This window comes from Ammospiza caudacuta, chromosome Z (assembly GCF_027887145.1).
Source record: "Ammospiza caudacuta isolate bAmmCau1 chromosome Z, bAmmCau1.pri, whole genome shotgun sequence".
NCBI classification, from domain to species: Eukaryota; Metazoa; Chordata; class Aves; order Passeriformes; family Passerellidae; genus Ammospiza; species Ammospiza caudacuta.
In genome coordinates this window covers 29,644,690-29,668,216 of record NC_080632.1, presented here as the reverse complement: position 1 = coordinate 29,668,216, position 23,527 = coordinate 29,644,690, and the positions used below count along the sequence as shown (strand labels likewise).

Genomic DNA, 23,527 nt, shown 5'->3' with positions numbered 1-23,527 from the left:
CAATCAAATGGCACTCATACTAATTTCACAATAAATGAAAACTTTCCAATACCTTGTCTCATGGAAGAGAGTTAAGGTTCAGTAATTGAAATTGTGGAGGTAGAGATGTTATGAAGAAAGAGGAGCCTTATGAAAGAATACACTCAAAAATATTGAAGGTTCTTAAGCATAAAGGAAATTTTTAAAAACAGACGATCACGGAAAAATATTTCCAGCAATGCTTTCCCTCCGCAGGTCTTCAACAGACAGAAAAGAAAGTCATTCTTCGCCAGCTGTGAGAAAATCGATAGCTCAGGTTTCTCTTTTCACTTTGACCATGTCTTTTTAAATGCCACTTCTAGTATCTGCAGTCACTGCTCCTCTTGCCATTCAAATCCATGCAGGCAGTCACTCCCTGAATCTTCTGGTGTTACCCACATGTTTCTTAGATCTAATTCAGACTGGTCACTGATGTGCTACACACAGAGTAATGTTTTCTGATTTTCTGTATTTTCAGATTAGCTGTATTTTAATTGAAGTGATCAAACAAGTCATTAGACCACCCTGGTTCCATCTCAAAGTCTTTCCAAATCTTCTTTTGATTTGATTATTTTCAAAAATTTTGGCTCATGCTCACAGGGAATTGAGAACTTCAACAAGATTAATTTCTCTGCTGTCTTCCAGCACTTCAGTGTGCCTATTACATTTTCAAAGGTTAACAGTTTATCCTCAGAGAAACAGGTAAGCATTGTCAAGTATTTTCAAAGAAGGAAATACAGATACAGGTGTTATTGAAATATAGATATGGGTGTTATTGTCCCAGATGATCACTCAGACCATCAATCTGGGCCTCTTAAACACAATACCAGCTGAGCCTACTGTAGTCATCCCCAGGCTCATTATGATTTCTTGCTTAGAACTGAAAGCATAAATGAGTACCAGATAAGCTTTTACTGTATCTATAAGACACAACAGGACACTAGCATTTCTCCTTATTTAAACACAAATCAGTCTTCCACATTTGTATGTTTCTCTTTCCTACTATGTTTGTACACAGTAGCACCACTTCTCGGCAGCAAGGAGGTTGCAGATAAAAGGTGAGAGGAGGGGAATGTGATATAAAAAGAAAAATGTACCTTAACAAAAATAGATTTGTCAGTACTGGCTCAGAGACACACACACACACAAAATCTTCAAATATTAAAATATCTCCTGTCATTTCCCTACTCTCCTTGATCTGCTGCAAAGCTATGAGGGTTCATTTATAACAACAGTGACAATTTCTGCAGAACACCATAGTGTGATTGAGGATGAGAAAAACACAGAGGGAGAATGCCTACACAATGTACATACATGGACATAGCCTGAATTTTTTAGTTGACACTTACACAGGGAACAATCTGGGGGCAAATACCCTCTTTGCTCCATACTTTCTATATCACTTACTCAAGAGCACATGCATGTGTAAAATCAATCTGAACCACTAGGATCTTTCATCTCCCCAGTGATACCTAGGTTTGCATATGGCATAAGGCAATGGTGAATCAAGCCTCATGATCTTTACAGGGAATTTTGCCTCAAGAGACTTCAGGCAGTCACTGAAACAAAGCTGAAAGATCTTGTTGAAATAGCACCAAGTACAGGTAAATGCAGAAATTTACAACTTAAGATTGGCTCATAGCATTCCTTCCTACAAAATGGCTTTCAGATTAGGAAGAAAAAGCTAAAATCAAACTAGCTTGCATGTAAAAAAAATGGTGTGCAAGAATATTTCTGAGCCAGTGAATTGTGTGCATTTGTAACAACTGAGGTAGATTTTTTTTGTTGTTGTTCCAAATATGTTCCAGCATATACTTATTTAAGGTGTTGGCAATGCTAAACAAACTTGTATCTTCAGTCTCTTTCAAGGCAGGCATTTTGTCTAAGTCTTTGACACTGTAAGTGCATTCTCTTCATCCCCAGGTTGTGCAGGCTTGCTGTTTCCTCTTAATGTTAAAAATGAGTATCTCAGTCCTCCTGCCATGCTAAACAAAAGAGAATGAACAGTGGTATCAAAGATGTCTGATGTTACAGATGTCATTTCATAGGTACATAACTTTCCTTCTGAAGAGCTAAAGAACACTAGCTATTATAAACTAGGAGTGCCTAAGAGCTATGTAACCCATCTGAAAAAGCAGCCCCAAGCAGACAAAGATCAATTACCAGTTGCTCACACAGGTTCACACACACAGGGCATGATCCAAGCACAGAAAGTAACCACTCACAAGTTAGAGCTTATATTCAATGGGCACAACTCATTCAGTCAGTGTTCTCACTTCCCACCTGACTTTTACTTGGAAGCCTCGCAACTCAGAACTGCTGCTCATAAAAAATTAAGTAATTCCACACAGTAAAACTGCAGGCATATTTCCACAATTAGGCCTTACCACAGCAATATTTAATGTCTGAAAACAGACATGAAAAGACATAACTAACTGTAATGACCTTTACATCCTGGGGCAGTGCTTTGTCAGGCCAGTAGTTTCAAAACTGCATCACCAAATGAGTCCAATCAAACAAAATATAAAACTAGAACTCACTGAGAAATCTTCAGCTTCAATAAATAAAGGCTATTCAAGTTTCACTTACCAAATATTTAGCCCTACAAAGTTTAACATGGAGAATATGTAATCTCCACCAATCAACATTCCGATGTAAGCAATGGATATATTCTGAAAGGAAACAAAAATCATGCATTTATTTAAGTCAGATTTCTCCGCCATGAATACAAACAATATAAACTAATTCACTTTTCTAAGGAAATGGTTATACTGTGTTGCTGACCACTCTAAAATCAGCCTTTAAACTAATTTCATGGATGTCAGCCTTATGGATAATGCAGCAACGAAAAGAATAATAAAATCAGTATGTTTTCTAAATGTATACAATGCACAGTAACTTTCTAGGGAAAAAAAGGGCCATTTGATATCAGGCAAAATGGACCTAAGGTCACCTTTTGATATCTATTTCTTTATTATCTTTGGAATTCAAGTCTCATTTCTTAAAAGTGGGGTTTGGATTCTCCAGCATAAAAAGGATGCCTTAAAGTCACAGTAAAAGTTCTTCATTATTACCTTAAGAGGGTTATCTGCTTACTTTTCCAACTAAATATGCTCTGAAATCACTTGGTACAGGTTCAAGACAGGCACAGCTTAATTTTAAAAATTCTACCTCTCACCCACCTGCTTCAAGTTTTGGAAAAATAGATCCCTAAAGACAGAAGGCAAAATGTAGAAGTGTGTGATCATTTTACCAACATTTTGTGGCTTTTAAATGTTTTAGCGGCTAGTCTGCATAATGACATCTGTCTCTACAAGTCTCTAATGGAGACTGCTGTGTCATAACCTGCTTCTCAACTTTAACACTGTTCAAAGAGTTTCAAAGACTATTACAGCTAAGAAAATAGAAATAGTCTTGCCCTGACTTAATGGTTTGATGCAGACATATAAAATTTAAAACAATGTTTTCAGAGCCACAGAATGAAAACTACTAGATTAATCTTGCAGCTTTCAAAAAAGAAAAAGGATGTAGAAAGAGAAGTACTGCCCTCCTTTTGCAGATTTTGTTATGGTGAATTGTTTGTTTTCCTTAGTCATGGAAGGGAGCACTTTCAGTACTATTATTCCTGTTAAGCTAAGTTGAATTCTGAAAATCTTTTGCCCACAGCTGCATAAGTTTTGTCTTTTCTCTTTCAGCTTTATAATCCTATGTTTCTCTCCAAACTGGCCTACTAAAAAAGCATGGGCAGTCAGGGATGTTCCTAGACATGCTGTCCTCATCAATACAAAGCAAGATGCACAGTTTTTTAAGTTAAACTGAGTTAAAGAAAACAGACTCTAAGGACACCAGGTTCAATTTTTAAGATGTGCATGTTTTGGTCTTCATTAAATTGACCAGAATTTGTACAAACCAAAATTAAATAGTCCATTCAGCTAGAACACAGGTTCTCACACAGAGGCTGAGGCACTTAACCATAAAGCACACTCCATACTTCACCTTAGTCATTATTCTGTATCTACAAAAGCCTTACATATCAGCTGCAAAGGAAATTAGTTTAGCCCAAAGTAAAAGTTCACCTGAATTTGCATGAGGGCATCTTGACTAACACACAATAACTTAATAAACAACAGAGGCACAGGATACTCCCTGATGAAATGTGGCTAAATGTCCACCTTTTAATTAAAATTGTTCCAGTTTCTCTTGTTGAAGAAATAAAAATAGATCAATACTAACAATGTTTTCTGGAGCATACCTGACTTTGAAGGCAAGAGAACAGGGTCACTTTGCAGTGAGACCTTGCTTGGCACAAGCAGCGTCTCAGTATTAGCCCTCATTTTGAGTTTCCATCTCAAAGCAGAATCAAGATCACTGCTGCGCCAATGCTCTTTCCTGTCTATTTGAGCATTTTTATTTCCCTCTTCTGGTCCATAACTCACCTTGATTGCACCAACTACTGTTGTCGTGAGTGCAGAATTGTAATGACTGCACAGGACAGTAGAATACATCAAGAGAAACCTAAACAAAGGAGAAAATTTTATAAATTCCTCCCAGGGAGCTAAGAAGTTTAACATTACTTCAAGATATTCAACATTATCTGGATCAGTATTTTTCTGGAATCTATAATCCCACCTGTTTCAAACCCTTGTAAAAGAATTTCTGTGAATCTCTAATTTCAGTTAATGATGTGCACATAGAGAATATTCAAAATACATGTTAAATTATGCTACTTGAGCTCTAGCAGAGTCAGCTCTTTTCTCTGTGCTGTTTATATGTCAGTGTTTAAAGTTAGTTTGACCCCTTGGTTTTGACATGTAAGAGAAGAACAGGATGCAACTCCTTCTTCCTTTGACTCTGCAGTTTCAACAGGAACAAAGCATTGTTTCGATAGTTTTAAGTCTCCCACACTTTTCCAGCTGCTTTGAAGAACAAACACACTGAAACAGTTCTTAGACTCAAGGACTTACATGCTATTAACTACAAAGTTAGATTATTGGAAAAGACAGACAGAAGAGACTGTACAGAAAATACAATGCTAAATGTCATATTGCTCAGCACTGTACTATGAGGTCAAAAATCCAGATAGCACTGAACAGTTATTTACACCATTAGAAATAATTAAAAGTCAAGACATAACCCTGGGGGAAAACCCATTTTCTCTGAACTTTAATATAACTTATTAGTGAGTCTTACATTGGAGATTTGCAATTTGAAACACTGACATGAAAACAACCTGCTTTATTTCCCCATATCCTTACCCCAACAAGCAGGAAAGAATAAATTGAAAGACAAATAAAAAATTTGTCCAGTGCTGGAAATGTGTTGCCTATTAAAAAGAGAGAGAGAGAATTATGTGCTATATAATCAACTGTAAACACATATAAAATGTACTTAATATGAAAATATGTAAATTCACAAAATACATTTCATTCATACCAAAATTATGAACCACTTATACTATTTCTGGAAACAATTTAATGCATCTAACTCGACAGACAGCAGGATGACAGCATCCGTGATACGTGGACAAGTACTTGTAACATGTAGAACAGTGCAGGTACACAAGTGCACACTGTAAGCAGTAAACATGAACACAATACCGAAAATTATGTTTTGCTATTTACTGACAGATACTAACACTGTGAATAATAACAGATAATAAATAGTGTTGATGTGAGATGGACAGAAACAGCAAATACATAAATAATTTCCTCTAAATCTCTTCCACACCAGAGATTCATTCATGAACAACTTTCAGGGCCCAAGCCTGTGTTTTTGAGCATTACTAAGGTCTCTCAATAACGAATATTGATGAAAAGGCTCAATTGCTTTGAAGTATCCTCCCTAGTGAAGTGCAGCAAACAAACAAACAGTGCCAACCAGCCACTAAGAAACATGTCAGAGATTCTTTTCCATTTCTAGCAACTCCTGGATATGCCTCATTGTAATCTGGTTAGTTTACACTTGCTACATAAACAACAAATTCAGCTAAGGCTGAACACATCCCTGAGAAACAGAATAAAGGCCGTTAGGCCATGCTAACAGCCAGCTGAGCCTCCACCATGTGAGGTAATAGGTAAAAAGGCTCTTGAGCAGCTCTGCCCTACTAGAATTTTGCTGGTGTGCAACTACAAGCTGCCAAGTATAACAGAGAGCCATTCTGGTGCTTCCTTCCTCTTACATTGCATCATGCTTTCCTGTTCTTACAGTGAGCCATCTAGCAGAGGAGAAATTAGTAACTTGGGCATTCATTTAAAAACTGCAATCTCTCCAAGATTACAGAACTAGCTAGAGGAGTAGAAGCATGTCCCTACCACTCAGGGGTAGGGACAGACATGGCACTGTTGCTTTGACTTCACAGCAGAAGACGTATGCTGTGACGGGTCAAGGCAAGAAGTTCTGCCAGGGTAAAAACTGGTCTGAAAATCTGCTCAGTAAAATGGTTATTTGCAATCATTTGCATATCATCAGCATCTTTCCATTTTCTCTGTTTTCTCTGCAATTTGATTTCTGTGTGTCACACTGACACTAGTGTTGGAGAATTTTGCTCAGAAATGGCTTATAGAGTTTTGTTCAGACATGCCATAATCATATATAGCTGATGGAAAAGTAAAAGGCAGCTGTGAGGAGCAAATTCTCAAAGCCTGTTTCTGTAAATAACAAAAGTTCTCAGGAACGTTTATATAAACAGCAGAAGTTCTCAGGTTGTTTTGTAATAACAAGTAAACATCTTGTCCTTGGATAAGTTTGTCCTAAACTGGCACAAGGTTATGTTGAACTGATGACATAAAGAAATTTCACATTCACTGCAGACCTAATTCTAGCACTTTCAGGGAATCATAATTTTTCTGCTTAAAGCAGAATTCTAAGAACACAGTGACAAAATCGTGTGAGTTCAGGGCACAACAACATACAACAAAGAACATTACAATGATTTATTACATCCTCCAAAGAATTTTCTGTGGCAAATGTAGGAGCCAGGAAAACCTTCTGGTCTGATACTTTACGTATCAGGACATACTGCCTACAGATACTGTACTAGGATTACCTGGGGAGAGTCTTGCTCTCATTCTATGAGAATGCACAATGTAGGTTACTAAACTAGACAGACTAAACAGAAATCTGCCCTGGACATCAGAATGACAGAAAGACTCAAAGAGTAAGATTGAAAATTGTCTGTATAGTTGCAATCTTGTTTTAGAGCATGTGGCAAATCACACAGTGCAGCTGGATTCTCAACCTTTTGTTCAAGCTGGGTGTACCTGAACATACCTTAGTTCCAAGTCAAAGACTCAAATAAGGACTACCACACAAATTAGCTTCTCCTTAAGGGAATACACTAAAGTTCTTACCTGTGAAGGCTGAGTCTAACTCACACTTTTCATACTGATCAAACTAACATTAAGGGAGAATTACCTCTTCAGACACAAACAAAAAGCCCCTCTCACTTCCCAAAAAGCCCCTCCCTTTCACTCCTCAAATGAAATCTGAACAAAATAACATTATCAGTCTGAGATATGCAATATTGCTACTTACCTGCTGAAAATCTCCAGTAGAAAAGCTAATAATAACTGTTGGAATCACCATGAAACAAGCATTATAAAACAGGACACCATATTTTCCCAACTCCTGTGAAAAACAAACATGGCATTTGGCATTAAAAGCCACTTGGGAGCAAAATACTGCATATTTCTCTGGTAATTCTTCTGACACTATTGTCAGCGAGTAGACAGAGTACATCTCAATTTAAAATACAAACTTGCAATCCTTTTATTCAGTGTTTCATACTAAGCTGAAATTCCTCTTCACTCACTCTGTGCACTCAGCAGAGTGTTACTACTCTGTTATACCTTAGACACTTCCCATACAACCCTAGGAACTTTCAAAAGCACTGGTCCAGAAGTGCTTTGTGTTGACTTCACACTAGTCTTTCCCTGGCCAAGGAATCACCTACTCATTCTACTACAAATCAACCACGAAAACATATAACAGGAAAATTAATGAAGTTTGACTCATAGATAGAACTCTGTAATCACTGGTAATTGATGTAACTTTATGCGACTTAAAGATTGCCACATAACCTGTGGGTTAACTTGCTTGGCACAAAGGCAGGAAATTAGGAGAATGAAAAAATAACCTTCCCTTCCTACAGATTCAGCCATGCTGCTTAGAAAATCTCTGCAGCCTATCTCTTCTCCTGTGTTTTGCAGAAAATTGTGAGGCTGTTAAGTGCTGCTTATAAATACAAAAGGAATCTGGAATCGACAAAGATGTCTGAGATTATTAAAAGATATATATTTCTGCTATACAGAGTGAAGCACAGAAGTCAGAAACCAAACCTCTATCCAAGATTGCTCTTTGCTATGGCTTAGTATGTTTCATGACACTGCATTTGAAGAGCAGCCTTGATACACATTTACATGAGTAATGTATATCAAGACATCACCTAATACCTTATCACACCTGCTTTTGCTGAAGACTTGCTTTTAGATAACTGAAAAAGACTACAGTTACTGTGGTTATGATTTAGGCTGGACAGTTCTCTGTTTATTTTACATAAACCTCACATAACATGTGTTTCTAGTCAAAAAGTCATCATCCCTATATATATACATATCAAATTTAGAGGTAAACTGTTTGCTTATGGTTTGATTTTTTTTTTAATAACTACAAACTCTGCTTAAAAGCTTTGGGAGAAAAGAAAATACAGTTAGCTTACCAAAGTCTAGCCAGAGATAGAAATAACAACTTTTTCTAGGCTGTTCTCTATTAAGAATGCATATATCAACTGGAATGTGAAAGTAAATGAAGTTATTTATGAGTTCATAATGGTACGTACGTAAAAGTCATGTAATAAGTAGGTGTCCTGGGGTGACTAATGGGGTGACTTTATGATGCTGAATTTTATCCCCATTTGTCTGTTTAGCCTAGAAATAAGTTTTGTGCCTTTAAAACTAGATCCAAGAATGAAGAGAGGGAAAAGGAGAAGCGGTGAAATGTCTGAGGCAGCTGTATTCAAGAACATAGAGATAAGAGCTTCAGCTCTCTCTCTTGATGTGTGTTGTCTGCAGCACAGACAGTGGGAGAGAGTTCCCCTTTGCTTTTAGTTAGTTCTTTTAGCTAGCTGAGGCAGAGAAGTTCCCTGGACTGTAGTTTGTCTTTTTCTTGGAACTATTCAAACCTGCTCTGGACTGAAAACCCAGGAAAACATCAGGAGCTCATGTCTGTGCCCCACCAGGGCCCAGGACACAGCATTTTCTAGCACCAGAGGGATTGATAAGAGACTGAGCAAGCCGAGCTACACTCCATGACAAGAACTCTCTCTCTCTGAATTTGCCATCTCTTCAGAACAGTGTGAGGTTGCAATGCTTAATATTATTCTTTTTTTTTTTTCATGTTTGTGAGTACCTTGCTTGTTAAATAAATATTTTTTTCCACTTTTCTCCAAGGAAGTTTATCTCCCAATCAGGTAGGGAGAAGAGCCACTTGAATTTGCTTTGTAGAGGGACCCCTCCCTAAATTTACCCTAAACCAAGACAGTAGCTCACTGCTAAATTCAAACCAATTACCCCAAGTTACCTTTGGATCAATTTTCTGCTTTGTATAAACTCCATTTGCTGCTGTGAAGATATCATTTAGCAACACAAAGATATAGCCCTCCAGATTGAAAGACAGATCAGACCTGGGAAAGAAAGAAAGAAAGAAAGAAAGAAATACTATATTGTAAATAAGCAAAAAATATGCAATGCATTGCATTACCTTGTTTACCAAGAAAAATATTGTGAATGAGGATATGCAAACCCCATGAACTCCAGCCAGTCACAGGTTTTGCTCCAAGCCTTCTTTGTAAGTCAAAGTACTTTACATTTCTCCAGTCACAGGACCACCACAAATGAAACATCAGAGTTCCTAATGCTCAGTGTGAAAGTCGCAGAAAATGTTCAGTTTCCATTCAGAGAAAAATTCCACCCATCTCAACCCTGACAACCAGTCAAATTATAACTGAATTTACTTGCCTATTTCTTTTACTAGAAAGAAAGCGGCTAGGGAATAAAATCCAACTGGTTTGTATGTTTTTCAGACATATTGCCATCCTTTTTTTTTTTTGACTAGTTACTTCATCAATACAGGGTAATTCATTTGACAGGACATGGCTCTATCTCTGTCACATCACATGGAAATTATTTACCCTTGTTCATAGCAAAGCCAGGAAACAAACAAGGAAAACACTAACTTTGCAGATAGGTAAAGGCATGTTCAAACAGAAAACAGAGAACAGCATATGGGTGCATTGTAGCAATTATCTCACAATGGAACTTAAAAAAATAAAAAGGGGGGAGGGGGTTATGATTAAAAAAAATACAATGTGTAACTCCATATTTGACAACCAAAATATCATTCTTTCTATCCAGAACAAGAATATACTTTTCCAAGATTATTAAAATACAATGATACCATGAAATAAAAACAAGATTCTTCACACAGTTTTAACTTGCTTCACTTATGATCCTGCAAACATGGAAAACTTAGAGGTGGAAAAAGACACACCCAAAGACTGTCAGCAGGAATTAGATTTTTTTCCTTTGTATAACTGCAGCTCCCAGTGATGTCACTAGAGAGATTTTCCAAATCAAAACTTTATCTAGAGTAACTTGTCTCCACTTAGGTTTACTCAGAATTAAACAAGGAAAAAGTTCTCCTGCTGTCCCTCCCCTCATAATATGGCTTTGTATGAGAAATTAAAACCTTACCCAGCGGCTATGAAAGCCCCAAGAATGATGGCAAATACGCTGACTATAATATTCAGTGGGTACCGTTTCCTGCAGGCAAAAATTGAAACAGTTCACATTTTCATTATTTGAAGCAGAGATTAAATGGCTGTCTGCCTGAAAAGTTTCAAAGCAATTAACAATCACAGAACACTTAATAGGAGGGCAAAGTCTTGACAACCTTACAGAAACAATGTGATTGCTCATATGCCATGCTGTCAGACCTTGGCCCTGAGAACGGAGATTGAAAAAGCACTCTGAGCATTCTCTTACTAGACAATTATAAAAGATTAAAGGTTCAAAGTAACAGCACTGAACCAAACAAATTTAATGTGTATTGATATTCATAATAGACATATTTCAGTGTCGTCCAGCAGTCCAGTACATCTCTCAGGCAGTTTTTCATACCACCTCTGTTGAGGAAGCTGCTATACAGGACACTGTCTGGATTATTTTCAAATAGATACTTATTTTGAACTCAAACTGAAACTTTTTACTTGAAAGGGAAAACATGGAGCTTATAACTTTCTTCACCACCACATCAGTGCTGCCACAGAGTAGTAAAAAGCATACTGCAAACCTATTAAAAGGTTTTTATATCTACACCACTTTATTTGGAAATATCTTAAGCACTCATTTTTGAATTGTACTGCAACATGCCTTACAGATATTCCCCTAGTCCTTATTCTGTCAAGATAAGAACTGAGAGAGAAGATCCTCGAAACAAAATGTACAATTCTCTTTGAAGAAATACTCTTGGAGAAATCCTGTGTTTAAAGGATCTTGTGTCCCAAGAATAAAGTGCTGAGCAGACTCTAGATAAATTAGGCTTTGATCATAATGACTCTCAAGAGTAACAATCCAAATCTTGATTGTTTCAAAAATCCTGACATAAGCCTGCACAGACTCTCTAGAGTCCTTTCACTTTCAGCCCTGACGAAGTCCACTGTGTCAGTCTGCACCAACACAGCATTCTCCTCCCAGGCTTTCCACTGGTTAGGAACTTGCTTGCACTCACAGGCCACATTGCTGTTCTCCAGCTGAGCATTTATGTGCATCTCACTGACTCACATTTTTTTTCACTTGCTTGTGGGAGTCTTCAGGCCAACAGAAGACAGCAAGTTTTGCTTTCCCTGGGAGAAGTTAAAACTACAAAAGCATTCCAGAGCATCTCCCAATATTAATCACATTGATCAATTAACTGCTGTGTCAGCCAAAAGCAGATGACAGTTTAGCTGGGGGCTTTTTGCAGTTTTAGCTTTCCCCTGATCATCACTCTCACACTGCCTGGGTTCAGATTCAGCAAGCTGGTTTTTTCCTTGTGAATTCATCTGGTGAGCTCAGCATCAGTCATATGGATAGAACTGTGGAATTCTGGACAAAGTATGATGTATTTCTACTCCTGTTCCTCCAACTCAGTACTACTGAAATTAGAGATCCTGAGCAGCTAGCATATCCTTCTTAATTTCTCATTAAAAATAACATAGGTGTCTGTAAGTAAGGAATTCTGTGATCTAAGCACTGGTAAATACCATTTTGCTTATTAACCTGGTATGTTTTCAGACTTGACCCAGACAGTTACTCTACATAAGCAGACTGCCATGCTATCAGCACTCTTTGGAGACATAAGGATCTGTCTGTTTGAAGCAGTTCACAGTTCAGAAGCTTCCAAGACAAGACACAAACATAACCACTGAAAGTGACTGAGTTGTGTCTGCTGACCTGAAACCCATGTAACGGTCTAGAGAATGAGATATGAAAATGGAGACAAGTTGATTTTTTTCCCTCTCTTCACTAAAATGTCTAATCTATGCCTTCAAAAAAGCTACATAAATCACTTTCTTTGCTTTTGTCTATTTGTAAGTAAAAATCACTCATGCAATTTTCTGGTGAGATGACACAAGTCATCCATTTGATGTGATCTAAAGTAAAGGAATCTTAAATGAAAAAAAAAAACAAACAAAAACACAACCCCCAAAAAAAACAAAAAGGATCACCCAAGTATGATGATTTCCAGCAGTAAAGTAAGTGGAATGGTAAACTTCCTGAGCACTGTAAACATCGGCAAACTGTCAAAAAAAACAAAATAAAAATCCAAGCATAGTATTAGATTAATAGCACTCTTATATCCTAACTCTTATTTTACTAACCCAGGGGATGGAACAATTAATCCAGGAATAAGAAACCAAACCAAATAGCAAATAATTTAGTACATTTATATGAATGTCAGTCTGCAATGCACATTAGACAATCAAATAATTGAAAGATAGCAAGCTTTGCCAGTGAGTAAATTTGTGCAACTGGCTATGTTTGAAGGTCACTCTGCATTACTGAACTGGAATATAGTAGGTATTTTTTACCTAGCGTAACCCTTATAAAATAATTCTTCCTGTAAAATTCATAACCATAGTTAAATAAAAACTATTTCTATCGAAACTTAAGAGGACAGACACTAAACCTTTCTCTGAAAACATGTAACAGAAATAAAATACAAATAAAACATGCTTAGTAAACAAGCTGTACTTTGAAAAAGTAAAATAAATCCATGACCAAAGAATTAGAGGAAATACAAGAAACATAAAAGGTGGGGCCACAGCTGCAACTACGAAACAAACTTCTATTTTTAGCAAGATGTTGTTGATCTGCATGAAGTAATGCAGTTGGAAACCTTTCTGGGTGAGAAAACACTTGCATCTGACACTGTAAATATAACAGCATGGCCATATGGACCAATTAATCCCCTGCTAAAGATAATTATTAACAATTGCATTAGTCAATCATACAATTCCTTACACAATGTTTAAAAACTTTACAACAGATATTTTGAATTTTTGCATGGGATCACCTGCACCTTCCAGACAACCTAAACAAGGTGGAGAATTCAATGATGTAAACAAGTCTCATATATTGTACCAAAATACAATGTAACAAAATATTAATGGTAGGAACACTGCAGGCATTTTAAAGTTTCTGTTATAAAAATTAGTTAAAACTAGCAAATCTAAAATAGGTATACAAGCCACAGAGGAGGGAGAAGGTGCACTTACATACCCTACTAAGCATTTAAACTTACAATCAGAGAAAAGGGAAAGAAAAACCCAACTTTTACAGCTTTGAAACTTCTTCCATATTCACAATGGCTGAAGTGCTACCAGGCACAGTACTGTCTAAGTCTTAATGTCTGTTTCAGTGGAACAGCTCGTGAACACATTCAACAAGGAGTTGCAGAACCAGGCATCTAGTGTTCATAGCTAGAGAATATTAATTCTATAAATAAAAAGAAATGTGTCACAGACATATTTTATGAAAAATCCTTTTGCTAGGATTTTTTCTCCTGAGAAGCTGAGAGGCCTCAGAAATGAAATGTAAACCATAATTATTTGCTGCTGTAGAATGCAACAGGTGCATCTTTGATTGGTCTCATGTCATTGTTTTTAATCAATGGCCAATCACAGTCCAGCTGTCTCGGACTCTCTGGTCAGTCACAAGATTTTATTATCATTCCTTTCCTCGCTAGCCTTCTGATGAAATCCTTTCTTCTATTCTTTTAGTATAGTTTTAATATATAATTTTCTTTTAATATAATATATATCATAAAATAATAAATCAGCCTTCTGAAACATAGAATCAAAATTCTTGTCCCTTCCCTCGTCCTGAGACCCCTGCGAACAACACCACAGAAATGCAAACAAATTAAAAGTAATACACTGGGGGACCTCATCACTCTCTACAACTCCCAGCAAGAAGGGTGCAGAGAAGTGAGGGCAGGTCTCTTCCACTGTGCCTACAGTGAGAGCACCAGAACATATGGCCTTCAGATGAGGCAGGGGAGATTCAGACTAGATATTAGAAAAAAATTGTCACTGTTAGGGTGATCCGGCATTAGAATGGATTGCCCAGGGAGGTGGTGGAGTCACCATCCCTGAGGGTGCTTGGATCTGGCATTGGGTGATAAGATTACTAGTCCAGGGTTACAGTGGTAATAGAGCTGTGTTTACAGTTGCACTGGATGATCTTACAGGTCTTTTCCAGCCTTGATGATTCTATGATTCTGTGGTTTTACTTTCTTTCCTAGCATCTGTCTAATAGTTCTGAATTGCACACAAACCTGCAAAATTCTGTTTTGGTTTAGCTTAGTACCAAAACTTCAGGAGCCTGCAACAACATAAAAAACCACCACATGGTAGTGGTGTATCCTGCTGTATCCTCTAGCTGTATCCTCCAGTCCTGGTGCAGCCATCATGCTTCTGTGCTTGTCTTCCACAGAAAATACAGACATTCATTCTATCTGCATTGCTTGCACCTTTTTAGCACTAGCATGGAAGCAGCTCTCATGGGTCTTAGCTTACAGGCACATGGGAGTCAAGGCACTCTTCAGCAGCGCTCCCTGACAACCACCACCTCCCCAAGCACCACCACTACTCCACTACACAGTAATTTTTCATCTCTTGGTGATTCCTAAATATCTGCCATGACACCATGGTACAAACATTTTCCTTATGCTGCTTCCTTCAGAAACAGTTTTCCAACTCTCTGGTTAAGACACCCAGGAAAAGCTGGATGCTTGGGTGTGAGGCAAAAGTGTAAGCATTTTCATGGTTACATAGGAGTATTGTGATTTTATGTCAGCACAGGACTGGCTAAGCTCCCCTTAAAGGAAGTAGACAACTTGTAAACTGATCAAATGTTTGTGTAAAAATTTCATAACAGTACCAGGGGTTTAGACAGACAGACAGACACCACATGGATTTAAGACTCCAGACAATGCTCTTCTTCAGTGTTTCTTTTTTACCCCACAAGAAAAAAGGGTAAAATCCAAACAGTCTACTTATAACTTCTACTTACTGTACCTGAGTTTGCTGGTACTTGATAATCCACTTAAGTGGTTTCCAACATAAATCAGAGGCAGAGGAAATAACTGTGATAAAATTAAAAGCATAACTCAGATTATTTTGTTTAGAAGTAGTGTTGAGGCACTTGATAGAATTTGATACTCATCATATCAGATGTACTTTTGTGAAGAAAGAGGGGTTTTTCAACAGAAAAAAAGGTAACTATGCCGCAAGCTCATCTATAGCTCCTATTTATGTGACGGGTCATGACCACAGCTTCACTGATGTCATTAGAAGAGTTGCAATTTATCACAAATGAGACTTAGAATCCATTTAGAGTAAATGTTAATCACTCTTATTCTAATTACTATAATCCTCAGATAAATATCCATTTTAACATTTAATTTCAGATATAAAGGTAATAATACAGTAAACAGTATCTAAATAATCAAGTGAAGAGGTGGAATAAAAAAGTTAATAAACTATAAGTATGCTGTGCTCTTCTACATATTCCACATTTATTAATATAGCTGGAAGTTGCAACATTTTAGATCAACCCAAAAAATTTGCTTTGTAAGATACTAGAAAGGAAAGTTAAGTAATTATGAGTAAATTAAACTTTGATTCCAGCAAAGAGACTGACTTGCACAGAAATCTATAGTCCATAACACAATATAGAGAAACAATAATGGAACTTGTGAGCCTTAAAAAAATGTACAAGAATACATTAATCCCTACAATTATCAGCTGCAATTCAAAGCCATTAATTTTCCTTTTACAGAAAAAATTACATTATCACAGAATGGATAAGGTTGGAATTTGCAGAAGATTTAAACCAACCAAGGTAATCAATGGGGACAAAGGCAGTGTGTACATTTGGTCCCATTCACTATCAGTCAAGAGGGGCTGAGATGGCAGAAAGACGTAACAGATCCTTTATCCTAATGTGTAATAGTTGCTCTTGTTTCTAAACAGGGAGACAGACGTTGGAGGACACTAAAGTCAAAGGCTATTCATTTTTAAACCTTGCTGGAAAAGCATACAGAGGAGTAGGGTGTATTTAATCTATGTTAAAAATGGTGTGTTTCTTTCACAGCAAGAGAGAAAAAAGTGAAGTAAAAGTTAACTGATAGTCAACTGAAGTTAACTTTTAAGTGAAAGTCACAGTAAAAGTAAACAGGAGTATAAAGAAAGCAGGAGTATGAGTAACAATAAATATTCAGCCTGTTGACCTAAGTTTGCAAAAATTTTGTAAAGCACAGTCTCATCTGCAGACTTTTATTCAGAACATTTTGGTTCATCTAATTTATAGGCTGAAAACAGAGTAGACATTATATTATCTTTCCTCTGAAATTCATTCCATTGTAAAGACAAAATTACAACATCCAGCATAACAGCAGAGATCAGTGAATCATTTACTTAAAAGGGGTCAGGAATTTCAAAGTTTCGTCACTAAAATAAGCATTTCATTACTTTAAAACTCTAGCTGAATGCACTGAAGACATTTACCAGTTGAGGAGTGAAAAGTAATGATTATCTTAGTGTCATAGCAAAAGTTGACAAAAGGATAAGGAGTTGGACTAAGGGTTCCTTAAATAGTAGAGAAATCAACAATGAGCAATTCAGCTCATTCACTATGACTAGTCAAATCCACACAACAAACAGTGTACAGGTCCTGGAAGCTAAAATGTTGACTGCTTCCAGCCTATCCAGCAAAGTCTTCCAAACAACAGATATTATTAGGATAAAGAAAATACACGTTGTATTTTTTAATGCCTTTGTATATAAGTTAAAGCAAAGACAACAGCAGAGGGACCACAGCAGGACTTGTGGGGATGGAGGGAAAAAACTTCTCAAGGTCTCAATAAGTTGTTTATACATGGAACTCAAAGCTACCCACTGGGAAACCTTCTTTCTTATTCTGGAATAATAAAGAAGGATTGTCTATTTTATGAATAATACCATAGATTCTCCTCCAAGACTTGTACAAATGCCAATGATTTCAACATGCATTAAGAATGAACATATCTGTGAGACATCCACTGTAAACCTCACACTGACAGGAAGACAAGACATTCTGCAGTAAAGATGTGGGCTTGAAAAGCTATGCTATCTGATCCCTCAGCAGAGCTGGGAACATTCCCTGTGTCCTGGAGCAAACACAACTGATAACCTGCAACAAGACATAAACACACAGGCTAATGCATCAAAAAAACATTCCAGCAACATTGCATAGATGCAAAACTCTTTGAGGATTGTTGCTGTAGTAATTTCATATCCTAGTTCCCAAACTGAGGTAAGAGGAGATCCTGTCACATTTGTTCTATCCTGCCTCTTTAGACTGTATAATGCAGCTAGTCACTACCAACAGTATTTTCAGTTGGCATTATTTTAGCCCCCCCTATGGAACATAAATGTTATACTGGGAGTCAGCTGTTGTTCTGGTTTCTCATCTGCCACATTACTTTTCTACTATTTTTTCTACTATCACATGCTTCATTCATATTTCCAAGCAGCCTTTCTCTCTTTATGCCGTGTTTAAAAGTCTTTCACAAACACCTATCTCCCATTGATCCCACAGAGAGCTATTTCGACAAAAAATCTTCAGAAATGTGGAAGATTTCATCCTGCTGTATAAAGGTAAAGCACCCTTCCTATGTGCTGCATAACTAAATGGCACCAGATTGCTCTGCAAACAGAGTTTATATCTATTGCCCAAACTAGAATATTACAGAGAAATTAAAATTATCAAATCAATTTTGAAATGAAACAATGATGCAAAGAATCCCATTTGAAAAAGAAATGCAAATGTTTTTCTTGTCTACATAAGAAAGAATGCTACTATAAGAAGTAACTCTTTCCTGTTAATACCATGACATATGTGATCCTTACCTTCACAGGTATACTTTTGTCAAAATCAGGGAAGTGAACAATCTTATTTAGTTTTGACACATACAAGATAAGTATAGTGGCTGCCATCTAAACAAAAAGAAAAAATGAGAAGTCATGCAAGAGCAAAATTATAATGTGTGAAACAAAAAACTGCTTCAAAGATAAAATCTTTATATGAATTTGACAAATGCTAGGTTTTATGTATTTCTTTAAAAGAACTGCACAGAATGAAATTAACAAATTGAAGTAATTTTTCTCTTATTGAAACAATTTCACCAGGTATTTATTTAAAAGTAAAATACGCAAATATACTTTACTATCCTGAAGAAAATTAGTGGCATTTTGTGAAACAATGCATGCTGAGAAGGAATTGAGAAAATAAAATAAGACACAATCCCAGATAAACCATGTTAATTTTTACTCAGAGAATAGTTTAGTCTGCAGAACCACTCCCAAAACATTTTTTTGGCAATGCAACAAGGAAGTTGGGCATTGATCAATCTGTTGACAACATGAGGAAGAAATAGTAAAGATGCAGACAGAATAAGATGCAGAAGAGTATCTGAGCAATCATACATCACAGGTGCTAATGTTGCCCCAAGGACTCAAAACAAAGGGTCAAATTTTCCTAATATGAAAATACAGCAAATCAATCAATTATCTAGAGGATGAGGTGGAGTCATGTTCTGCAGACTAAAGCATTATACCATATCATATGTACTTTATATAGTGTTCAGGAAAATCTTGGAAGCATCTGTCAACAAAAAAATGGAAATGCCATTAAGTCTTTGATTCTGCAAAGATTCTTTTTCTTTTTTCTATAAAGAAAAAAGCCGCATCAAGACATGAATTATTGCCACATTTTCAAGCCTTTCAAGGTCTATGGTTCCTTGAGCAGTCCGGGTATGTAAAACTCTATCACATCTCAAAGTCTTTACAAGACATTTTACATCTCTCTAGCACCTAACAGCAGAGATGTCAGACCTGTGGTACCCTGTTTTCAATACTCCCTCACTAGCTTCCCTATAAAATGTATTTGCCTAAATAATACTTGCTTCAAGGCTCAGTCTTTATCAGTGATCCCTCTGCAGTGATACATTCCTCTTTATGGACCCAGTCCACAAGCATTTGAACTTTGGTTTTATTGCAATGTTTCCTAACAACAAACATTTCTGCTGCCATACTCCAACTTACCCATGGGTAAATAAAGCAAGAAAGAATCAAAATTTTGCACTGGTCCTACTGGAAAACGGGGAGAAATTTATGAGGAAATTAATGGTTTGGCTACAAACAGGAGCAATATCTCTGCATGCAGTCCACAAAGGCTCAAGGACCCTCACAGAATGTATGTATACAGAATGTATGCATACAGAATGTATGCACTTGCTAGAACAAAGCTGGACAGTTTTGAAGGCCAGATTCCTTAATTACTGAACTTTACAAGGAGAATTAAATAGCATTCCAGTCTTTCACATGACTCTTTCCAGCCAGTAATTTTGACTAAAGCTCGAAGTTGCCTGTTTTCAATGAAACAAATTATAGTTCCTTAAAGTGTATCTAATCCAGAAGACAAGCAGTTCACTGTAACTGTGATTTTGCCCCCTAAAATCTACCTCTATTATCATTAGTTTAACTTAAAAAAATAATGAATACTTTTTAGTATGCTTTACTTGTGAACATACCTGTCCAATTCCAAGAAACATTGGTGATGGAAAGCTGAAAAGCATGAACAGATATTTAGTACTGAGGAATGGAAATAAATAATTAGGAAAAATAAAAAAGTTAAATTTTAAAACCAAATTCAACAATTAAACATGAGGATGTCTGGCCTGTGTTTAAGAAGAGTTCGGACTACACTCAATGTAGTAGAAATATTTTCTTTCTGAAGCCCAAATGATACAGCTCATGTACAGTTGATCAGTTCTGAACTGCTAGTTGTTTGGGGAATACTCATAAGTGAAGGTAACACACTTAGAGAACTCTTAATGCATCATTTCTTGAGTAGCTTTACACATACATTTTAAATCCTAAGAGGGGATAGTAACTAAAACATCTTGCACTTGCTCTAACTTGGAAGCTTATCTCTACAATCCAAACATACTAGCAATATGTTTTTGTCAAAATCAAGTTCTTAAGTAAATGTTGTAGAAACATCTATTGTCTACTAAACCAGCTACATTCCTACTATAACCCTTCAGTTGGCTTTAGCTGAAAGCATGGATAGAGTCACAGAAAGGGAAGGGACCTTAAAGATCATCTAGCTCCAAACCTTCTGCCATGGGCAGGGACACTTTCCACTACTCCATGTTGCTCAAAGCCCCATCCAGACTGGTCTTGATGACTGGTCATCTCTAGGGACGAGGAGCCCACAGGCTCTCTGGACAACTTACTCCAGTGCCTCACCACTTTCACAGTAAAGAATTTCTTCCTAGTATCAATCTAGACCTCCTCTCTTTCAGCTTAAGTCCAGCCTAATTTCCCTTTGTCCTATCACTACATGGCCTTCTCAAAAGTCCTTCTTGAGCTCTTCCCTTTAGGTACTGGAAAGCCACAGTAAGGTCTTCCTGGAATCTTTTCCAGGCTGAACTATCCTGTCTCTCTCAGCCTGTCTTCACAGGAGAGGTGCTGCCATCCTGTGATCAGAGCCACTGTGTTTAGTGGCCTCCTCTGGACTAGTTCCAGCAGGTCCATGTCTTCTTTGAGTTGGGGGACTCCAAGACCTGGATGCATTATTACAGGTAGGGTCTCACCAGAACAGGGGCACAGAATCCCCTTCCTCCCCCTGCTGGCCTCACCTCTTCTGATGCAGCCCAGGTGTTGGGTTTTTGAGCTGCAAACACATGGTGTTGGTTCATATTCAGCTTTTTACCACAAACACCCCCAAGTCCTTCTCCCCTGGGCTAGTCTTGACCCATTCTCCATGCACACTATATTTGTGCCTAGGATTGCCTCAATCCAGGTGCAGGACCTTGTACTTGGCCTTGTTGAACTTCATGACATTTGCAGAAGATGCAGTTATCCTACTTAGTGCAGTGAGAAATGTACATCTAATATTAACGTAACTGAGATGGGAACAAAGCATTGACAAAAGAAACAAACACGCTGACTCACAGCAAAAAGGCCATAAGAGCACTACTGTCCTAACACAGAGTTAGGAGCAATTGATAGCAAAAGAGATCAGGGAAACAGAAGTACTGGGGGCAGGAAAAACATAAAAAATAGCAGGACTTCCATTTATAATCATGTGACACTTAAACTGTCTTTTGTTTAATATTTACAGCTCCCCCATATAAAGATGGAGAGTTTGTCCAACTGTACTACACAGATTTCTGCAGACATTTGTGATTTGCAGAGGCCTAAATATTTCCAGCAATGCTGTAAGGTCTTAATACAAAACTTAGGTTTACTGACGGACATACTCGATTATCTCACGCAGATGTGCTAGATGTATGCCAAGGACTTTCAGGGAGCTGCAGTCCATAGGATAAAAAGCACTATAAAATAAAATCTCAACTTGCACCATGTACCATTTATGAGACATATTAAATACAGCTGCTATATGTTCAAATAGCACTGAACGTTAGAAAATGACATTTGGCTTTTTAACTTTCTTCTCATTTTGGTTTTTCTTTTTCTTATTTTGATTCAAGATGAGCTAAACCACAGCAAAAACAGAGCAAAGATTTTAAGTAAAACATGTTACTGGTGACAAAAATGGCAGTCACAGGACAATATAGAATCATAGAATATCCTGAGTCAGAAGGGACCCAGAAGGATGATCGAAGTGTAACAAGTATACACATCTAGATGGGAAAAGAGTTGGAGATGAATGCCCAAGTTCCTACTTCCCTCAGCTGCAAGACTAAGAGTAAAATGCAGTGTAAGAGGTGTGCAGTTAATGCTGTTGCTTTACACAGTGGTAGAAGAATCTAAATATCACCTGGATTCCATATGGGAATTAGCGCCATCAAGTCAAGGACGGAATCTCTCAGTGTTTTTATGATCAAGCCATTTTACGAGGTTCACTTTTCGTTTTTGGCTGCCTCAGAAAACAAAGATGCTGGAAGGAAGATACTGTTCGGCAGGAACAGTTAAAGGATACGCTGTTTCCCTCACGGGTGTCTCAGGTAGTGCGATCCTCTGGGAATAGCGAAACGACCCGCAGGAAAAGACGGGCGTAGTCAGAACTGTGCCTGCCGTCGGGCGGTGCAGCAGAACCGGTACATACTGGGCACGGGTGGGGTCTCAGATTGGAGAAACTGGCCCTGCTTCCAGCACATTACCCACTAGCTGGCTGCTTGGGATCCCGAGCTGCACGGACGCCCGAGGGTCACGCCACCGGGAAAGGGAACAGGAGAGGAAGGCTTCTCCGCTGGGCAAGGACGGAGCCTGGCATGGCCCGGCACCGGCCGTACCGGCACCGGCTGCTGGGGGCCGCCCGCTCCGCCCCGGCGCTCACCTGTAGGCGCTGAGGAGCGCCTTGTTGACCAGCACGGTGAGGAAAGAGCACGTCCCGTAGAAGAGCGCCGAGAGCACCCTGGGAAGTGTTGGGGAAGCGGCGGCGGCGTCCTCCTCCTCCCCCGCGGCCTGCCCGGCGCTCATGGCGGCGACGAGCGGCGGCGAGCAGGGCCGCACCGCGGGCTTGCACCAGGGTGGCCGTGGGGACGCCGCTCCTCCTCCTGCTCCCCGGCCCGTCCCCAGACGGCGGCAGCGGCGGCGGCCCCGGGTCCGGGCGCGGCGGCCCCGCGGGCGGGTCTGGAGCGGCGCCGCGCCGCGCCTCGCCTGCCGGGGGCGCTGCCGCCGCCAGGGCCGGGGCGCCCGCCAGAGCGGCCCGCGGGGCTCGGCGGCGGCGGGGCGGGCACCGTGCGGGGCCTCCGGCGGGCCGGGGCCGCGGCAGCCCGGCCCCCAGAGCGCCCGGCCGTTGCTGTTAAACCAGGCCGGCGGCAAAGCGGGGCCTCTGGGGCCAGCCTGCGGAAGGGAGAGGGCCGAACCCCGCGGGGGCACTGCTGCAGCTAGCCC

The 23,527-nt window shown here is 38.7% G+C and overlaps 1 protein-coding gene across 1 annotated transcript; it reads right to left on the bottom strand.

Moving 5' to 3' along the window:
• Window positions 1-1,773: 1,773 nt before the first annotated feature.
• Window positions 1,774-23,110, bottom strand: SLC35D2 (solute carrier family 35 member D2). The gene is made up of 12 exons (XM_058823923.1): window positions 22,968-23,110; window positions 20,191-20,224; window positions 18,509-18,595; window positions 15,635-15,702; window positions 12,782-12,853; window positions 10,767-10,835; window positions 9,595-9,697; window positions 7,552-7,644; window positions 5,274-5,341; window positions 4,455-4,533; window positions 2,608-2,690; window positions 1,774-2,003 (listed from the first exon to the last, which is right to left on the bottom strand). The coding sequence occupies exons 1-12, from the start codon at window positions 23,108-23,110 to the stop codon at window positions 1,901-1,903; spliced, it is 1,002 nt and encodes a 333-aa protein (XP_058679906.1). The 3' UTR covers window positions 1,774-1,900.
• Window positions 23,111-23,527: the final 417 nt, after the last annotated feature.

Bases quoted from the DNA above. Each gene is read 5' to 3' on its own strand.
- SLC35D2 (XM_058823923.1), bottom strand. From the start codon at position 23,110: ATGAGCGCCGGGCAGGCCGCGGGGGAGGAGGAGGACGCCGCCGCCGCT. The intron at 20,225-22,967 runs GTGAGCGCCGGG...CATGCTTTTCAG, and splicing joins GCGCTCCTCAGCGCCTACAG to CTTTCCATCACCAATGTTTC. The intron at 12,854-15,634 runs GTACAGTAAGTA...TTTTTTTGACAG, and splicing joins TCAAGTACCAGCAAACTCAG to TTTGCCGATGTTTACAGTGC.